At 42.3% G+C, this 19,339-nt stretch overlaps 2 protein-coding genes across 2 annotated transcripts; one reads left to right on the top strand and one right to left on the bottom strand.

Moving 5' to 3' along the window:
• Positions 1-567: 567 nt before the first annotated feature.
• On the bottom strand, positions 568-4,674 carry LOC121852057 (kinesin-like protein KIF23; the record flags this gene model as incomplete). Its single annotated transcript, XM_042346168.1, has 8 exons — positions 4,524-4,674; positions 3,988-4,154; positions 3,316-3,489; positions 2,378-2,557; positions 1,461-1,694; positions 1,072-1,157; positions 853-931; positions 568-638 (listed from the first exon to the last, which is right to left on the bottom strand). Coding segments are annotated over exons 1-8 (1,142 nt in total), but the record flags the coding sequence as incomplete, so codon positions are not given.
• A 2,782-nt stretch (positions 4,675-7,456) lies between these two features.
• smg5 (SMG5 nonsense mediated mRNA decay factor) lies at positions 7,457-17,184 on the top strand. The gene is made up of 10 exons (XM_042346167.1): positions 7,457-7,582; positions 9,463-9,560; positions 10,221-10,344; positions 11,315-11,471; positions 12,777-12,866; positions 13,137-13,226; positions 15,419-15,497; positions 15,636-15,767; positions 16,692-16,760; positions 16,926-17,184. Exons 1-10 carry the CDS (start codon positions 7,457-7,459, stop codon positions 17,182-17,184), a joined length of 1,224 nt encoding a protein of 407 aa, XP_042202101.1.
• The last annotated feature ends 2,155 nt before the right edge of the window (positions 17,185-19,339 follow it).

Raw genomic sequence — 19,339 nt, 5'->3', positions numbered from 1 at the left:
AAAATTGTACATCTCGAAGTTGATCTAAAATACTTTTTTGTTACGGCTCTGTATTTTGTAAATGTGTTTAATCTGCCAAAAATAAATTTAGCAATACTGTATGTGACAGTACATTTCATGAGGAACTAAAGAACAACACAATACAGCATAGCAAATGAAATGTAAAGTGCACATTAAAACTAAAATTTTAATATTGTAAAATGTGTAGTCTAGAAGTTTGGCGTAAAACTCCTTTTTTTCCATATTTCAGTTCAACAGAGATCACAAGTTTGAAGAGCAATGAATACACGTTGTAGAGGCCCTGCATATGCGTACAAAGAGTTATCATAAGCAATTTCCGACAAACCTAAATGTTTATTGATAAAAAAAAATCCAGGCCACGACTGGTTGCTCCAATTATTAAAAAGGTGCGTGGATCCCAAATCGTATATTCGAAGTCCAGACGTTGGTATTTTTAAGGCCTCGTCCGTCTGTTGAAAAAGTCACATATTACAGTCAGATTTTTTCCCCCATTCAAGCACAAATCCAAAAAAAAAAACGCTTTGCAATGCAACTCGTGATACATACTTGGGCTGAGCATGGTGTTGGATGCCTGGTCCAGCAGTGGAGCCAGCTTTCATCTCGACTGCAATTGCACACTGCAGAGAAAGAGAAATGCATTTAAATAACGAGTATGTCATCATGACATGCTTGATTGCAACTTTAAATGTATTTCTGCTAACAAAGCTTCAAACTCATGTCACACATCCTGGGACAGCAAGTTATTTGTTTACAAAATAAGAGCAATTTGTTTTCTGGATTTCTTATTATTTCAAGACTCAAAATGATAAACAACAACACTTTTGTCCTCACTCTTGTCTCCACGTCGGTCCACTCAGAGTCAGGTGTATCTGATCGCTGCACAGGCGCACGCTGATCTGACTTGCGCTTCCTACAGAGGTCAAGATCGGTGCAGCATTGCATATCATGAGAAAACGTAGAAAAAATGTACCAACATTCTCACGAATATATGTAAATGCAGGCAATGTAAAAATCCACAAAAATAAAACTTGTAAAAACAGTGGACAGTACCTGGATGAGGGCGACTCCTGCGTTAGGGTCTCAATGTCTGTGAACTGTACGGACTGACCACCGCCTCGTGTCTTGTAAACTTGGCCCTGCAGACAAAAAACGTATTCAGTTTCAGACATGCATTCCTGTTATGAGAATACAAAGTAGGTAAAAGACATGCTCGCTGAGTCTAGAATGTCTTTTTCAGGTCCTTTGGCCAATTATTTTCTTAAATAATTTGAGGAATCTATACCAGATTAACCAAAGCATGACCCATTCAGCAAACGTTTCCATGCAAAAATCAATACTGTTTTTATAACTAAATTCAAACGAAGAATGCAACAAACACTTTCTACAAATAATAAAAAAGCACTCAAGATTAACCATGAAGATTTCCTTATTCACTTCACCTTGATGAGACGAGTTTCAATTTCTCCATCCGAGGCGAGTTCCTGATGTGTGAGCATGTACTTGTCCGCCTTGGAAAGGGCACGCTCTGTCGGCATGAGCACCGTGACGGAATTGGTAACCGATGGCTGCATCACCGTCCCCGTATCCACACTCGTCGCTGGCTTGTGGTCGATCCAGCGTTCCGGCCCAGCCGAATGTGACCTCCTGTGCCTCAGTGGCACTGGGGGTGCCGTCTAAAGTAGTGCGGACATACAGAGCTAATGAAATCAGTGCACACAGCAATATATATGCTACAAAGAAATTCAGTTTTGTATTTCCTCACTTGTGTAATTGAGATGCATCTGGCTTGCCTGCTGTCCTTCACTATCCTCACTCACTTGCCTCTCTTGTTCCTCACTGCTTGATAAGCATTCTTCTGCAGCCTCATTTTTCCTTGTGGTCCTTCTCAAACACCTGTCCATGTGGGTGGGAGTGGCCGCCATCTTGCCTGCCTGCCTACCTTGGTGATGCTTTCGCAAACCCTTCCACGCCTCACCAGGCCCCAGCCTCCCTTCCCACTCGTTCACGTAGGATGCAACAGAAATGTTGTCGTGGGAGTTGGAACGGCGGCTGGTTAAGGCATTGCGTGGCAAGGCCACGGGCCCTCTCTGCGGTCCCGTGCAGACGTGGACAGATGTTGGCTATTCCACAAGCACGCAAAGCGATGAAAAGACCCACAATCCTCTCAGTAAACACATGTTAAACAATGTGAAAATCACATGAATCAGCTGTGAACCTGTCAGCTTATATTATAACTTGGATTTCTCTACCCAAAACTCATAGCCTCTACACAAACATTTCCTCGTGTTGCAGTACAACTCCTATCGAATGCATAACTGTTGTGCAGTGCGAATGTTAACTTCAGAAAAGTAATTACCGGTGCAGGTGAAGGGGAGGCGGAACGCTTTTTACGCGGGGGTGGCACTCTCTCTCGCTCGCGTGGTGTCCGCTCCGGCCCTTTTGTCTCTGTCACGATGGCCTTTAGCTGCTTCAGCTTTTCGTCCTTCACCCACAGCTTGTTCTGCATCTCCATCTGCTTGGCTGCCACGCGTCGATCCTAGCCCAGCATGTGGCAAAGATGGCAATGTAATACGACTACGTAACTAGTTTGTAATATGCAAATTATTTTGTCAAGGCGCCCTTCCCCCTTCCAACCCAGCTTAAAAAGACGCTCCAAGCGTGGTGGTGTTTCATTCAGACGCTGTCTCACCAACAGACCTGGTCTTCACCTGAGGATGGCTGCTTGCGTTGTGGCCGAAACGTCGTGAGAATTATTTTATTATGTTTTATTTTTATTATTTTATTATTTCCCTTCTACGTGACTTTACCGAAAGAACCAAGAAGACGAATCCCTGCAGTCACGAAAGCTTAAATCGAAATTTAGTTGTTAACGACTTTGCTAAAAATATAACACTGTGCCTCGAGGCAGTGTCCATGCCAACAGTGGGATCCAATAAGTGTTAAGTTGCGTAGATTGAACCATTTTTTTTTACCAGCCCAAAGGCACCAACCTAATTGTGAAATGTTATAGTACACTTCCTGATTACCATTGTGATTGGATGGAACTCATAATCTGCAGCTTATTTCTCCTAATTTACTGAATTTTACATATATAAATGTAGACATTTTCTCCTGGTCCTGAGCAAGTTATATTTTTTGGGAGGATATATTTTAGAAAATATTTTTGGTATAAAACATAGTTGCTGGATATGGATAACTCCTGCTTTTGATTTCCCAAACTACTTTTCATCGAAAAAACAGCACTTATCTCAACATAAAAAAGTGAATTTGATAAGACATGTGGGGAACACTCACACATTCACGCTCCCACTTGCTCTTCGTCTCACTGACAACACCGTGCATTCGCATCTCCATTCGCTGCTTGTCACCGAGCTGCCTTTGTAGCTCATTGCGCTTCTCCTCCACTTGTTGCTGCAGAAGCCGTTTGTCATCCTCGTGAATGTTGTTGGTTTTCTGCAGTACGTCGATCTGCAAACGTGCATACGGCACAATTATAGAAAACACTTTTGAGAGGCGACACTGTGCAGAATATAAGTTAGCTTATTATTTCACAAATTCAGAACACTTAAGCATTGTCTAAAGTGGGGCTTGGAGCATTTTCCTTATAGATTGCAAAATTTGATTTTTAAATACCATTTGTAGGCTGCAATGAATCAAACGCATCAGTCACCTCTGTGACTACAAGAGGCTGTTACAGTGACAGAGGTGGTTAAGTATGATAACATTTGATAGTGTTGCTAGTTATAAAATATTCCCTTCTAGTAGCCAATTAGTGTGGCTCTGATGCTTGCAGTGACAGATCTATCATATCATGTGCAAGTCCAAGTGCGAGGCCTCAATTAGCCATGGGCTATGTGAAATGAAGTCCTCAGGGAAATTTGGCTTGAGAGCTGTATGTTCGCCACCTCTATTCAAAAGTCAACAAAAAAAACTCGTCAGAAATGTCATTGCGAGTTCTACACATACCTTGTACTCGAGCGTCTTGGCCTTCTTCTCCATGCGCTCTAATTCTGCACGCTGCGCTGCTAGCTGCCGGTCCTTCTCTGCCAACTTGTCCTGCTGCGTCTCGATCCAGTTCTCACGCCCCATCACATTATTGTCCAGCTCCTGCAGGCCTGCTCGCAAGATACCCTCTATTCGCCAACAGAGGAATAGCAGAGAAAGCAAAAACCCATAATTCTTTCAAACAATTCCATTACGTGGCAGAGTGGTAGCAACAACAATAAGATAGCTAAATAAACTAAACTATGTTAATTTCACCAAGTACAGCCTACTGAGCTATATAGCTCTTTTTCAGAAGTGACCTGGCCACTAATGATAGCTCAATGAAGTGGATTACCATGTGGAAATGTATAGCAGCCAAATAATCTAAACGCATGTTTCTAAATTTGTTGACGGTCAACAATTGAACTATCACTTTTACCCGACATAATAAATGTGCTGTGCATTAAGATCTGATAGTGGATGCCGTGCATACATGTGTGCCTGTTGGTGGCACTTACGAGCCCGGGCCAACTCGTCCCGCATGTTCTGCCTCTGGCGAATACACATTTCCAGGTGGCTGACAAGCACCGAAAGCGTCTGTTCGTCACTCGCGTCCGTCAGCTCCAACGACGGGAATGGCGGGAAGTTTTGCAGCGACAGAATTTGCATCTCTGCTGGTTGGGCCGTAAAATCCTCACTGTTGTCATTATTACTGTTACAACAGGTTAGTCTCCTTATTTTAAACATGAGCAGTCACTGCTTTAAATAGTAAATTTAGTTTTCGAATAAATGGTTTTAATGACAATGATGATTTATTTTTCAGCTGTTTTTTGTTCAATGCCACAGCACACCCGTTATGTTTTTGTGATTATTTTTGGAATTTTGATGCAATATTTTTTATTTTAATTCATGAGTATTCTTGAATTCAAATACTGTGTGCTTCCACGGATATTTTTCAGTCATTCCATGAATTCCAGTTTGAATAAATCTTGAATCATTGTGACTGATGCTCTGACATTTTGTACCGTAAAATGTATTTTAACCATAAGTTGAATGCTTCTCACCTGTGCGCTTGTATTTATGCAACTGAACTAAAATGTGTTATCCTTGTAGAAATAATAAAAAATATGTAAACACTTTCTTTGTTCTTTAGTTTACTTGAATTCCATCTGCAATTAAAAGGCGGCGGTATATACCTACCATATGATACTCAACATGGATAGGGGAGCTGTTTAGTTGTAACTTGTGCTAGATACAAATTGTTTTCAATCAACTGTCCTCCCCCAGCCATGTTGCAAGAGTTAAAAGTAAAACTACACACCAACAATAACTGCGTGAAGCTCATGTTTTTTCACCCTGTGGATTACGGATTCATGCTGTGAAGCAAACTGTAAAGGTGCACCTGAAGATTATTGCTCAAATGCATCTGGAGGACATTTTGCCTACTCTTCCATACTAGCCAGACGTCTTGGAAGAAGGACGATTACCCAACTGGTGTATCCGTTTAAAATTAGGAGGGATTTCAGAAACTTTAATATTTCATCTGAGCGAACTACCTATGATGTAACAGCTTACCAATACTAACATCAATAGTGTTTGGCAAGATTTATGAAGAAATATGTTCACAAAATGTGTATTTTCATTAGAAAATCAACATTCTGCAAACCATTGTGATTACCTCGTGGATGCTTAATTTTTGTGTTTCTGTACATTTCTTTGTACCGTTGAATCTCCAATAATAGTGGAGGTTCATTTAAGATACTGACTTGCCAGAATATTTGTTTAACATATCCCGTAGTCTATACCCCCTATACAACCATGAAGCCTTCGGAGTCCGTTCACCCTGTATCACCGTTATCCCGATAACAAGATCAGCGTCGCATGTTATCGGGTTCACTCCACACCGCCACGACGCCCTGACACTTCCATAGTACAGTTTTTTTTGGGTTACATCGCAGAAATATAAATGTGTCGTTAAATCCGCCACCACCCGACACAGCCAATTGGTAAGGTTTGTCAAGTAAACATGCCAATTGCCAATTCTGTTTTGTAAGGGTTGTCACGTAAATTCTGTTTACCTTACTAGTTAGTACGGTTTGTCGAGTAAACAACATGTTAATTGGCAATTCTGTTTATGCGACAAACCTTACTAATTGCTTATGTCGGTGGTGGCGGGGTTAACGACACATTTACACGATCTAACCCCAAAATAAGTATTATTTTAAAAACACGCTTTTATGAAATGTACTAGTAATGGCAGAACTCCACGACTCCAAGAAGTGGCCCCGAAGCTTGCCATAACATAAGGGACCTTGGTCATTTACAGCCAACGTCAGTTGACCGTGGACAATTAGACCCAAGCCGAAACATAACATAAAAAATAATGTTTAAAAATATATATTTAAATTTTTTATGATAGAATATAGTATTGTCATCAGTATGACATAAGTATGCCAAGTTTGCAGTCGATACCACATTAGGAAGTGGGTTAAAATTGAGTTACAAGATTTGAGGATACAACAGAGTGAGTTAATACTGGTAGGAACCTGGTTACACCAGCCCACAGGCGATTATTGTGTCCGTCCGTCGTGCAGGAAGGGGCTGGGTAGGGAGGGTAGGGCTGGGTGGGGGGTGTGGCTGGGTGGCTGGGTGGGGAGGGGCTGGTCACCCCGTTGTAACCTTATAAAACTCAACGTTTTAACCTACTCACGCCGACTTGTGCCCGCCCTCACAGTCGGGCATATTTGCGGAATACACCACGCCGCCGTTGATCCTGACCATTGACCGAGCAACCCAACGTTCCTACCAGCTCCCTCTGCAGGAATGTGTTAACAAGCGTGTAATAATAAACAAAAACTACCTATATTATCGATATTGGTCGCGGAAGCAAACTTACTACGTGACACTTCCCTCCACATCCACAAGGAGGGATAACTCCTGCCACACCACCACCTCTCTCCACCATCACAAACGACTGCACAGACACAACACCAGACGTTACCTTAACACGTGTTTAGTGCATTCGCGAACAATACCATCCATAATACAGATTTTTGTTTATTTTTTGGGTTAGATGGCGTAACTATAAATGTGTCGTTAAACCCGCCACCACCCGACACGGCCAATTAATAAGGGGGTTTGTCACGTAAACAGAACGCGTCCAATTCGTCACTACGACGACAACAACAACAACACCGGTGTGTTTGGAGAACCAAGCCACAGCATTTACAATCGGACGCAAGTGACAAAAGCACACCAATCGGCCACTACGCGGCGGTGACGTCCCCCGTGCCAGGCTAGGTGCACTCCACACCTCCGAAGCTTTCCACTCACCAGCCGCGCAGCGTTTTCCGAGACGGCTTCAAGGAGCGATCGATCGAAGGATCGATCGTGTCGGTGTCGTGATGGTGTCTGCCTCTCGCTACGAGGAGTCGGAGAGACGCGGGGCCCCATGACCACGGCGAGCGACTCGTGCTGCCTCCCGATGGCCGAGGCGGCCCCACCGGCCCCACCGGCGGCGCCGCTGCCTCCTCACGACTCGCCTAGAATCGTGCAGACGAAGCGCCTCTACCGGTGGGTGCGCCGCTAGTCGAGCGCGGTGACTTCGCGGCCCTCATCTCGCGGCCTACTCGCTAGGCCTCGGTGGCGTTATCGGAGGGGGGGGGGGGGTCCGTCTTGTTTGATTTTGTTGTTAATTCAACGGATTGATAGTATTTCGTGATGTTGTTTTTGACCATTGGTGTAATTATTGAGCCGTGATCATTACCGCTTGTTGAGGGGGCCCTCTTCAAGTGGTCCGGGTCACTTGGCCTCATTGGTGTTGTTATTTAATCGTGAGGATGAGCCGTGGTAGATCCACTGCTGAATTAAGGGAGGTCTATGGTATTATTTTTTGTTCGTCATCATCATGAACTATGTGCCACCGATGGATGAATGCTCCCTCTCCCAAGTCTGCCGGTGAGCTAGTGGTGATATTGTATTTCCATCATCATCATCATGAGTATTGCTGCTTGATGAAGGCCCTCTCCAAGTCGACCGGCTCGCATGGGCCTCTGAACCACATTACGATGTAGTTCATCATCATCATAGAGCCACGGTCGATGATCCACTTGTGTTTAAAGGGCCCAATCCAAATAGGTCGACTTTATCGTTCCTCATCGGTACGTTGTTCGTGAGACGCTGCAGGATGAATTGCCCCCTTTAACACACAATTGAGACATTTGGACAAACTTCAAACTAAACGAAGAAGCATGTAGAGCTCTTTGTTAATCTGTTGCTGGATTCAGGCCTTCCACGTCGTGGTCATTGCGGGTTGTTTGACCATACTTCACCATGATGGTCAGTGTGGGTTGGTAAATGGAGTGTGGCCCTGGTCCGGTTCAGATTTATCACACGCTCCTGATGTGAGCCGGATTTGAACTCAGGCCGCTGGATGCAAAGCGTTGTGTGCTTACCACTCTCTTGGAATACAGCACATTAGTGTGCAATATTATAATCTCTCATTGATGTGGGTTTCCACACAACTCTCTCTAAAATGTACCAGTCTTCTTCTTGGTTCTTTCGGTAAAGTCACGTAGAAGGGAAGTAATAAAATAATAAAAATAAAACATAATAAAAAAATTCTCACGACGTTTCGGCCACAACGCAAGCAGCCGTCCTCAGGTGAAAACCAGGTTGTCGAGGCGACAGCGTCTGAATGAAACAGCCGAAACGTCGTGAGAATTGTTTTATTTGTTTTATTTTTATTATTTATTACTTCCCTTCTACGTGACTTTACCGAAAGAACAAGAAGATGAATCCCTGCAGTCACGAAAGCTTTAAATCGAAATGTACCAGTCTGTGAGTCTTTCAGTGACATACGAATTTCTCTGCTCCAGCAGACCCACCTCTCTCTCTGCCCCCCTCTCTATTTAAGGCCTCGACACAGAGGCATTGAGTCTCTGTGTGTCTATGTTGTGTCTCTGTGTGTCTCTGTGTTGTCTCTCCTGCTTGTGTGTCTGTCTGTGTTTTGTCTCTCGCTCAAATTTAGTTCTACCTGATGATGGTTTCTTGTGTTGCAATCGAAACGTTGTATTTATTATTTTATTTATTTTATTTCTACGTGACTTTACCGAAAGAACCAAAGAATACTACATAAAGTTTTATGCTGAATACACTCTGTAGGCACCTTTTCAGCTGTGGATAATGCAGTGTTTAGGACAATAATAGCTTATTTGTCACGTTATAATTGTCGAAACGGCCTCTGCCATTAATTGGTTCACCGTTTATAAAAATTGAGTGCGAGTTGTAACGCTTCTTTAGCGCTCTCCCTAGTCAACTGCGTTTAGGGATTTGGTCCTTATATGTCATTCATGTACAGCTTTGTGGGTTGCTGTTGGCATGAATGACGCTATATAAAATGAAAGTATTCTTAAGTATTATTAAAATGCTGTGTGTCCTGGTGTAACCTGCTTGTAGGGCGGTGTGGATGTTGTTCATCGGCTGGACACCATAATTTCCAGTTCATCTGTTTGTCAAGAAGTCTTCAAGCCAGAGAATGTGAGCCAAAGAAACAAGTAAGCAATTTGTTTCAATAAAATTGATATCATTGCAAGATGTTAAAATGTGTTGTTCTGTCATGTTCAACAAAATGAATGTTAATTAAAGAATATTCCCTCCAACACTGCATCTACTGCAGTGTTGGAGGGACCACACTTTGTGGGTAGGGTGAATTTCATTTAAATGGTTATTTTTATACAATTTAATTCCAATCGTGCGATCGGCATCACGTCATGAGATAAAGTATCCAGAGAATGGCCCACAGAAGCGTATATCACAGAACTACCTCTGGGATCCTTGAAGTGACATCTGGTCCACACAGTAGGGCACTTTCTCCACCCACTCTGCCACTGAGAGTAATGTTCATCGCATGAGTCAAACTGATATTTTAAATCTTATAACTGTAATTTAGCCAATTGAGTGCAGAACCAAATTTAAACTAATCCTTTTTTTTGTACCACCATTGGTTACTGGGCTGAGACCATCGGCATACTACACTGAATAACTCTGTTTAATAACAGGCTACCTTGATTTGATCCCAGGATCTCGGCAGTATGATTTGGTGCTGTGATCTCTGGGCCACTTCGTCACCTCAGGGTGCATATAAAACATAGCTGCTCTAATCATAATTGAACCTGCAGTTTTTGCATGCTTGTGTGTGTTTTCATTGCAATAAGGTTGCGGGAGCTGTGCGTGAAGCTCATGTTCTTGCACCCTGTGGATTACGGACGCAAGGCTGAGGAGCTGCTTTGGAGGAAGGTCTACTATGAAGTGATTCATGCTGTCAAAGCAAATCGTAAGGTGTGGTATTTTAAATAAGGCAATAAAAGGTAAAGGTGCACCTATGCATTTTTTGTTCATATTACGGCTGGTAGAAGGGTCTCCACTAGAGGGAGCACCAGATAGCCTCTAGGGGATATTTGGCCTACTCTTCCATACTGGCCAGACATCTTGGAAGAGGGACGATTACCCACACCATGACTAACTGTAGTGTAGCCATTTAAAATAACGAGGAGGGATTTAAGAAACTTTACAATTTCATCTGTTGTGCCGAGAGAGTGAACCAGTGATAGACTGCTTAATTTCTGTGTGCAGGAAATATTACATGTATCATTTTTTTTGTCCAAAGTTGCTTCACATGTTGTGAAACGAACACACAGATTACCAATACTAAAATATTGATATTATCTTGATTTGAAGCTTTCGTGACTACAGGAATCCATACTCTTTGGTTCTTTCGGTAAAGTCACGTAAGGAGAAAAAATAATAGATCACGACGTTTCGATAGCAACACAAGCAACCGTCATCAGGTGTGAAACAAACACAGCAGGAGGACTGCTCACGTAGTAGCTACGTCGTGATTTATTATTTTTTCTACCTACGTGACTTTACCGAAAGATCCAAAGAGTATATATTTATAGTATTTGGGAAAAATTTCTGATGTCATATGTTCACAAAATTTGTATTTTCATGAGAAAATGTTTATAATATATCACACATGCCGTAATCTATTGTGCATTGACTCTTTCAAAAGTGTGGACCCTGCATTTTGCACCCCTTTTGTCATTGCCTAACTTATTGAAAAGCGTTTTTTCTCTCAGCCCAATTTCAAATGTTCTTGTCTGCAACACTAACTGCAGACACTTTAATGTCATACATTGCTTCAACATACAGATATATACATGTATGTGTTTAAAGCTACTGTGTGTACAGATTTGTTGTCTTGTGGGATTTTTTAAACTTGCCTTTTGGGGTGACTTACCTCATGCAGCAGCTTCAGACCCGGGGCTCGATGGAATGTGCGTACCGCACGCACCTTGTCGCGGGTGTCGGCTTCTATCAACACCTGCTGCTTACCCTGCAGTCTCACTATCAGCTGGAGCTGCAGGCCTGTATCGACTGGACCCACGTTGTCGACACGCTGAGCGGTACAGCGCCATCGTAGTGGCATAAAACAATGCGATTGTTTTATTATTTTGTTCTTGTTTTCCATCATTCATATATCCAATCTGCTATTGGAGACAGGTTACCTGGAAAAGTTGTCCATTCTGCATTATTACTATGCAACGGAATATATGGCAGAATTTCGAATGATTGGCAGTTTATCTGTTATCCATCCACAAGGTGGCACTCAAGTCGTTGCTGTTTTCAAGGGAGTTTTGAACATTTTATGATCACGTGTCTGACAGTTCTTTGAACATTCAGTAAGCAGACTGAGATCACGAAGCAAGTACAAATAATAATCTTAACATTTCGATATTTTGCTAGGTTATTTAATTTAGTGTGTTCTTTCTCCCTCTCTCCTAATGTTCAAGCCTGCGTACTTTACTACGCGTCTCTTCGTACTCATTGACATGTAAATTTTTTCTCTAACCCCTCCCTCTCTCTGCCTCCGCCCCCCTCTGTCTATTTAAGGCCACCCCACAGAGACGATCCCCCTCTCTGTACCTGTGTTACTCTCTCTATGTATCTTGGTGATATCTGTCTGCTTATATGTCTGTCTATAGTTTTCTGGTTAGATTTTTTGTTGCTATTTCATTTATACCTGATGATGATTGCTTGTGTTGCAATCGAAACGTCGTATGCTATTATTTAATTTATTATTTTATCTTTATACGTGACTTTACCGAAAGAACCAAATAATACAAATAATAACTTTGTTTCTTTTGTGTAACCACCTCCGCTTCAAATCCAGAGTCACGGCAGTGCCTGTGTATCTGTGCACAGATGGTGCATGTCAATTCCACATGCAAAGACCTAAATAAAAAAAAAATTTCCTAAGATATTCAAGAGGAATAAAACATACAATAATGCACCATAGTGGCTGATTTCTAGATGTAAAAGTTATGCATTGTTTGTAAGTGTACAGAGCTTTAAAATAAATCTGAAAGTGTTCCTCTATTAAATCCATTGGATTGTATTTGGACTCACCCTTACATACCTTTCCGCTCTCATCTCACTGCTTCCTTCCCCGCACTCCACTCAACCAACCGAGGCTTTCTGTCAAAGCTTCAGTCATCCTTTGCTTCATGGGTGGTCTATAATGTTCTCATGTTGCCGACAGTCATCCATGCTGTTAAGTCCTCTGCTCCTATTCAAATCCAGGCTCAAGACCTTGATTTTTACCATTCCTATGAGCAAATGCCTTTTTGTAACAAAAATATCCAATAGTTTTTTTTGTATCACGTGATGTGGTTGTACTTTAACGCTATTTGTAATGTTTCTTGTTGCAGCTGTAAAGAAACCAGCGATGGTTTCATCTCGTGCATTGGAGTGGGCACGGATGGCTTGTCACCACTGCCTGATATACCTTGGAGACCTAGGTGAGCTACCGAGTAAACAAGAAACAACAATAAACAATGCAGAAGGAAGGAAGCCGCTGTCTAACCCACAGAATGTACTGGTTTTTGTTGACATTTGTGGTCAAACAGAACACTTCCCGTAGTGTCTCTCCCTATAACTGAGCTCATATTTTAGCAAGCAAATATTGTATTCGTATTTTGCATGTGGAACACAGATACGGAGTAGTATGCATATCACTGTTGAGTAGCGGTGCTGTGATTGATGGTGTGTGCTGGCTCTGTCTGCTGTAGCTCGCTACCAGAATGAGCTGGGCGTCATCGACACCCATCACCTGTCCGAGCGCTTTTACCTCCAGGCTCTGGCAGTAGCTCCCCACGTTGGTACGTTGAGAACATCTCTGCTTACCACTGGAATTGTCCAGTTTGTGTCTTGTATGTATGTTTGTTGAACTTCTTTCACACCATACATAGCCACCGTGATAATCTCAGGTGTGGGGGAAGACTGAACAACCCAAATAAGAGTTGGATGCATTTGTATTTCATTCCCAAAACATTTTCCCAGCAGATTTTACATGTACAGTAAAACCTTGGATTGCGAGCAAAATTCGTTCCGGAAACGTGTTTGTAATCCAAAGCACTCGTATATCAAAGCACTCGTATATCAGTTGTGATCACGTGACGCTCGGCAGACAAAACGTATACGTGCTAGTATTGCAAGACCTCGCTCGTTTATCAAATTAATATTTATTTAAAATGTTTGCTCGTCTTGCAAAACACTCGCAGACCAAGTTACTCGCAATCCAAGGTTTACTGTACAGCCCTTTGTCAATCCACTGCTGGATGAGCAACAACCTCATGTCGTATGGATCGTGGGGATTATGTGACTATATTTCACCTTTCTGGTTCGTGTTAGTTGGTGAATTTTAAGTTTGGGGAGAATAAGCAGTGGAGCATAGAAATGGACATCAATGGATTTTAGCCGCACTTTCCTTTATTGACAATGTCGCACCGTGCATTCGGCAAATAACAGGTTTTGAGCCATCACAGGTTATGATGTTTCCTGGTGTACTTTGTCTCCATTTTATATGGATGGCTCCCACCATGCGCTGTGTGTCGTGAATTAGCCATAGTGGTGGCTCCCTTCATGCACCGCTTATTATGAAGTAGCTGTAGTGGCCAATCTTTTATTCTTTGGTTCTTTCGGTAGGTCACGTAGATATAAAAAAATAAATTAAAATACAATTTTAAATAAAAGCAAAAAACCCACGACGTTTCGATCGCAACACAAGCGGTCTTCGTCAGGCGGAGAGAAAAGAGGGGGTAAGCCTCCAAATGCAACTGCTGAAAAGGGCTTCAAAGTCGTGAGTGGGCGGGGACTAGAGTTGTGAGGCAGCAGCAAGGAAAGCTGTGCGGCGTTAACAGCATGGGCCGGGCAGCCAATGCTAATGGAGGCTTGGTCCCTCTTTTTGGAGGTTTGCCCCCTCTTTTCTCTCCGCCTGATGAAGACAGCTTGTGTTGCGATCGAAATGTGCGTTTTTTGCTTTTATTTTAAATTTATTTTTAAATTTATTTTTATTTTGTTTTTATTTTCTATCGACGTGACTTTACCGAAAGAACCAAAGAATATGAATTCCTGCAGTCACGAATGTTTAAGCTAAAAGCCAATCTTCTACTTTGTATTCAAAGGTTTGGGAGTCATACCGCAGTTCTGTCATTCGAGGGCGCTATGCGAGGAATGTGGCTTTCAATTATTTTCTCATTTATGAAACTTCAAGGTTCTATCAGACGGACCAAGACAGAGATTGTGTTTGTCTGCACGATTAATTTTGAGTTGTATCTTCTTAAAAAAAATATCACTGCTGTCATTGGTGCCCTTCAATCTAAACCTTTAACCTCTGTTATAGTAAATGTCATTATGAGTGGTCACATGTGGTAATTGCTATTCTTGCAGTACCTTGATACTATGCTGTCATCATACCAATGCAGTGTTATAGAGCATCAACTAACAACTAAAGCTTGATTTTTGTGTATAATGAATGTATTCTAGAATTGAAGCTTTCGTCACTGCAAGGATTCATACTCTTAGGTTTTTTTTTTCGCTACAGTTATTTTGCTGTGCCTTTTTTACACCTGATGAAGGAAGCTTGTGTTGCCTCCGAAACGTCGTGATTTAATTGAGTTATTTTCATTTAATATCATTTTATCATAATTTTTTACCTATGTGACTTTACCGAAAAAAACCTAAGAGTATAATTAATGTGTTATTCATAGGGGTCCACCCTATGAATCATATTTTGCCTGAATCATCGCAATAATAATAATACATGCTAAGCTAAATATTTTGAACTTTGCGTGTTGTCGTAGTTATTTGACCACCATGGCTCTTGGTGGAGGTGGGGAGGGAAGGGAGGAGTAAAGTTTAGGGGATGGAAGCTTCAAGAACAATAATAGTAGTTGCTACTCAACCAGTTTGTATTGTCAACTTGAATCTTATGTCTCAACAGAATTTGTGAACTGCACCAAGGGCGAACCTCTGGTTTGTGTAACTGCGTTGTTTTTGTCTTTTTTTATAGGAATGCCTTTAAATCAGTTGGGTACATTGGCTGGGAACCGGTCTTACAATGTGGAGGCAGCCTACTACTACATGCGCTGGTAAACCCCATTGCCTATGACTATAATGCATAAACACTTTTTAAAGAAGTTTGCGGTGTTTTTTTTATCGATTCATTTTCAAAAACTTCTTTAGGTGCGAAAATTTCAAGTGTGTTTTCCACTTTTGTTTCCACGTAGCATTCAGTCTGAGGTGGGATTTGACGGTGCTGTTGGTAACATGAGACGAGTGTTTATTAAAGCCAAGAAGATGTATATGGAGCTCCTCAAGAAAGAGGCTCCTTGTAAGAAGGCATCTCTTAGTAAACAGAGGTGTGACAACTGCATCATTCACACTTATCAACTGAATGCAGCCATGATAAAGAACTTGTCACATACTTGTATTTGATCGTGCATGGCTATAGAACTTCATGCAATCTAAATGTACAACTTAAAAGTCATAAAGATGTTGCTTCATTTAAGTATTGTTTTTAAGTGTATAACATGAAATGGTAGTTTTTGTAATGCCAACATAAGGATAATTTCATGGTGTTTCTTCAGGACAGACATCTGTGAAAATTAATGCCAACAAATGGTTTTCAAGGGACTGAGGTTTTCTGTGATGCCTTGAGGCTTATGTCTTGAAACTCTATGTTCTAGTGAATATTATGTTTGGGTTACAGCAGAGGATATTGGCTTGTAGCCATGTAACAATTTACTCCAGCATTAATTCAATAAATTATCACAGTTTTATTTAACAAAAAAGCTTACGTGTGGCCTGTATAATTTGCACAGTCTTATTTTCTCTATTGTATTTAAGTGACTTTAATCTTAAAACAAATATTACAGGATTTGTTGCATGTATCGCAAGGGTAAATATTATTGTTAATTAATGAATGTCACCACAAGGTAGTTTAACACGTAGGCTTTCGCGACCAACATGATCCCCAAACAACCTCTTATGGATCACCACTAGGTGTCGCTGGATACGTATCTAATGAGCACTGAAACTCGATTGAGAAGTTAATTTTTATTGAATTTCTCAAAGTACAATGGCAAACCTTTGGATATTAATTTATATTATCTAGTTGTTAAGCAATATTGTTTTTTTTTTACTTTGAAACGTAGAGCATGCAATGCTAGACGTTTTCCGATGTGAACTCCATTTCAGAATCATACACCTTTATAGTTTTTTTCTGGAGATGAATGTTAATTTCCAATAAACTGTTGTCTGTTTTACATGTAAATAATGAACAGGTCACGAGACCTTAAAAAGCTTCTTGTGAGCTTCCTCTACCTTCAGAGTTTGCTTCATCCAACCAGCAGGTATGGATCACATCACCGCATGGTCGTGTCAATTTTGGGTTGTTTGTTTTTACTTGTAATGTTTTCAATTAAACATGAATCAAGGATAACATTTTCCATACATTTAATCTGTTGACATCCCCCCACTACTCCTAACACTCGCTCCTTGGCCTGTGTTTTTGTCAGTGTGTCCGAGGCAGAGGTGACCTCCCTGTGCCAGGCCGTCCTGCACGATTTTAACCTCTGCATGTTCTACTTGCCGGCCGCGGGGGCCAATGCCGGTGCAGGACCCGAGGACCATGACGCCCCCTGCCTCTCCCACCTTCTTGTCTTCAGAATGCTCGTGCTTTGCCTCATGGGCCTGCACGGCCTGAAGAGGGCAGGTAAGCGATTCCACAGGGCAGCGCAGCAACAACGACCGCTATTTGGACCGAAGTGGCGGTGATATCACCATGGTGTTTGTACTAGGCAAGATGCACTTTGAGGCCAAGTGAAGTGTCAAAGGCTCACTGGCAGGAGGTCAAGGGGTGGACCCTGATGATATACTAACTAACTATTTTTTATTTTGCCAGGTAAGGGCCAGTGAGCTATATAGCTCTTTTTCAGAAGTGACCTAACCACAAATGATTGCTCAACAAAGTGACTTATGTGGAAATTTATAGGAGCCAAATACTTGAAATGTGGAGGGAAAAACCGGAGGACCCGGAGATATATCAACGCGGCCACGGGGAGAACAAGCGAACTCCACATATGCAGACGTTAGAGTCAGGATCAAACCCACGATCTCCTGTATACCAGGTGAGGTAGTTAATATTTTGACTAAGATTATGCTTCCCACCATGCTATCTTGCCGGCATTTAGACACAACACCACACAGCCTATTTTGTGCACAGAGAAACCTTTATTGGGTCCTCTCTTTCTTGAGTGATCCAAGTTCATTGGGAAAATGCAAAACATAAAAAATTATGTATTCGCATATGTTTTCAATTACTATTTTGATTGGGCTTCAGGGCTCATGATGTTAGCGCTGACCCACGTTGATACCTTTTGTCTTACAGCCGGGGTGTATCGTCTCCTCTTGAGATGTAGAAACTATGTTCAGCGAGCAGATGGTTACCTCAGGCAAGTAAGGGGGGAAATGAGGTTCACTGCGATATATTCTTAAAATCATAAGATTGCCGTTCCGGTGCAAAATAGAACGCATTCGCGAGCTCCTGGTCCAGGCAGATTCCACCAAAACATAGATCGGGTGGTGAAGATACCGCCTGAGGCTTACCCTTTCTAAGATATGGACCGTCCAGATTCTCCAAGAGCAATGTTGGACGTCTTACGGCCGGCGTGCCGTCTTTTTAACAACTGCTCTGGACTTCCTGCCATTAGGGCTCCTGTATATTGGTGCAACCGTATAGAATACAGTAACGAACACCAGGTTAGGTAAGTTCTAGCTGTCCTTAGTGCATTTTGGTTTATAGAGCGTGACATCCAACCAAATGAGTGTCCTGGAGATCAATTAGATTACTGACTCTGTCACAGTCGGGCCGGGGACTGAGACTTAGATGCTAAACAAGTAACGTGCGCAGAACCAGTACCAGCGAAGAAACTCATCCCCTCTGACGACCTGGGAATACTCTCTGGTCGCACACTGATCATCGACCAAAAATACCAACGACGACCTTGAACCAAGTTGATGGTAATAGGCAGGGCCTTCTTACCTTGGACTCGGCTTACATTCCCGTCTACTCTTTTTCGATTTGAGATCCTGATGTGGGATCCGCACCTTTGTTGAGGCGGAGAACAGTCTGAATATGGCTTAAAATCTAACTGAGAGGGCAGCTGTGTCATTACCACGGGTGTTCACTATTGCACATGGTCGGCTCCCCCAATAAGCGAAGGAATAACTATTATGGGAACAAACTCGACTAAGCGGGTTGGCCTATTTATTAGTAGCAGTTGAACGAACCATCAGCCATCGTCGTTGCTGATGAAACATGTCAGGTGATCCTAAACCTGGTATCTCTTTTCGAGTGAAGATTTATTAACACTCGCGGCCTCTTGAATGCGAATCGTGATCACCAACGAACCCGGTTTCATGTATCCCGCCTAAAGCATCTTTCAATTGGCCGTCAAAACCGTGCACGAATTGCCAAACATGTTAGCTCAGGAAGCGACCCTCTTTTCGATATTCTTGGGTTTTGATCCAAGCATTAATGGGATTTCGGAGAACATACTCATTCGGGTCTCCGTCTTCGTCATTGGCCATAAATGCCTAATTCTCGGGTGGTGGCGATTATGGTGTAAGTTGTCACCATCATTGTGACGAGGTTGACACCAACTAGGAATAGAGCACGTCGTGACTACCCTTACCTCCATGTCGTTATGTCGTGGAGCGTGCAAGTGACAACAACTAGCAACCCGAAGCACCTAGGTCGACTACTGTGAACCGAGCTAGCGTGTTCTAGACGGTCTCAGTCCGCGGGCGAGCTACCTTAGCCCGAATTGGTTTGTATGGAAGAAGTCTTGAACTGACTACAACCATTATTTGTCTATCGCGCTTGCTGGTTCCCATCTTTTCGTCACATTTATTTCATGTCCAATATCTG

This window comes from Callorhinchus milii, unplaced genomic scaffold (genome assembly GCF_018977255.1).
Source record: "Callorhinchus milii isolate IMCB2004 unplaced genomic scaffold, IMCB_Cmil_1.0 Scaffold362, whole genome shotgun sequence".
Taxonomy (NCBI): domain Eukaryota; kingdom Metazoa; phylum Chordata; class Chondrichthyes; order Chimaeriformes; family Callorhinchidae; genus Callorhinchus; species Callorhinchus milii.
The sequence above is the reverse complement of the archived record's forward strand: the minus strand, read 5'-3'. Positions and strand labels throughout refer to the sequence as shown.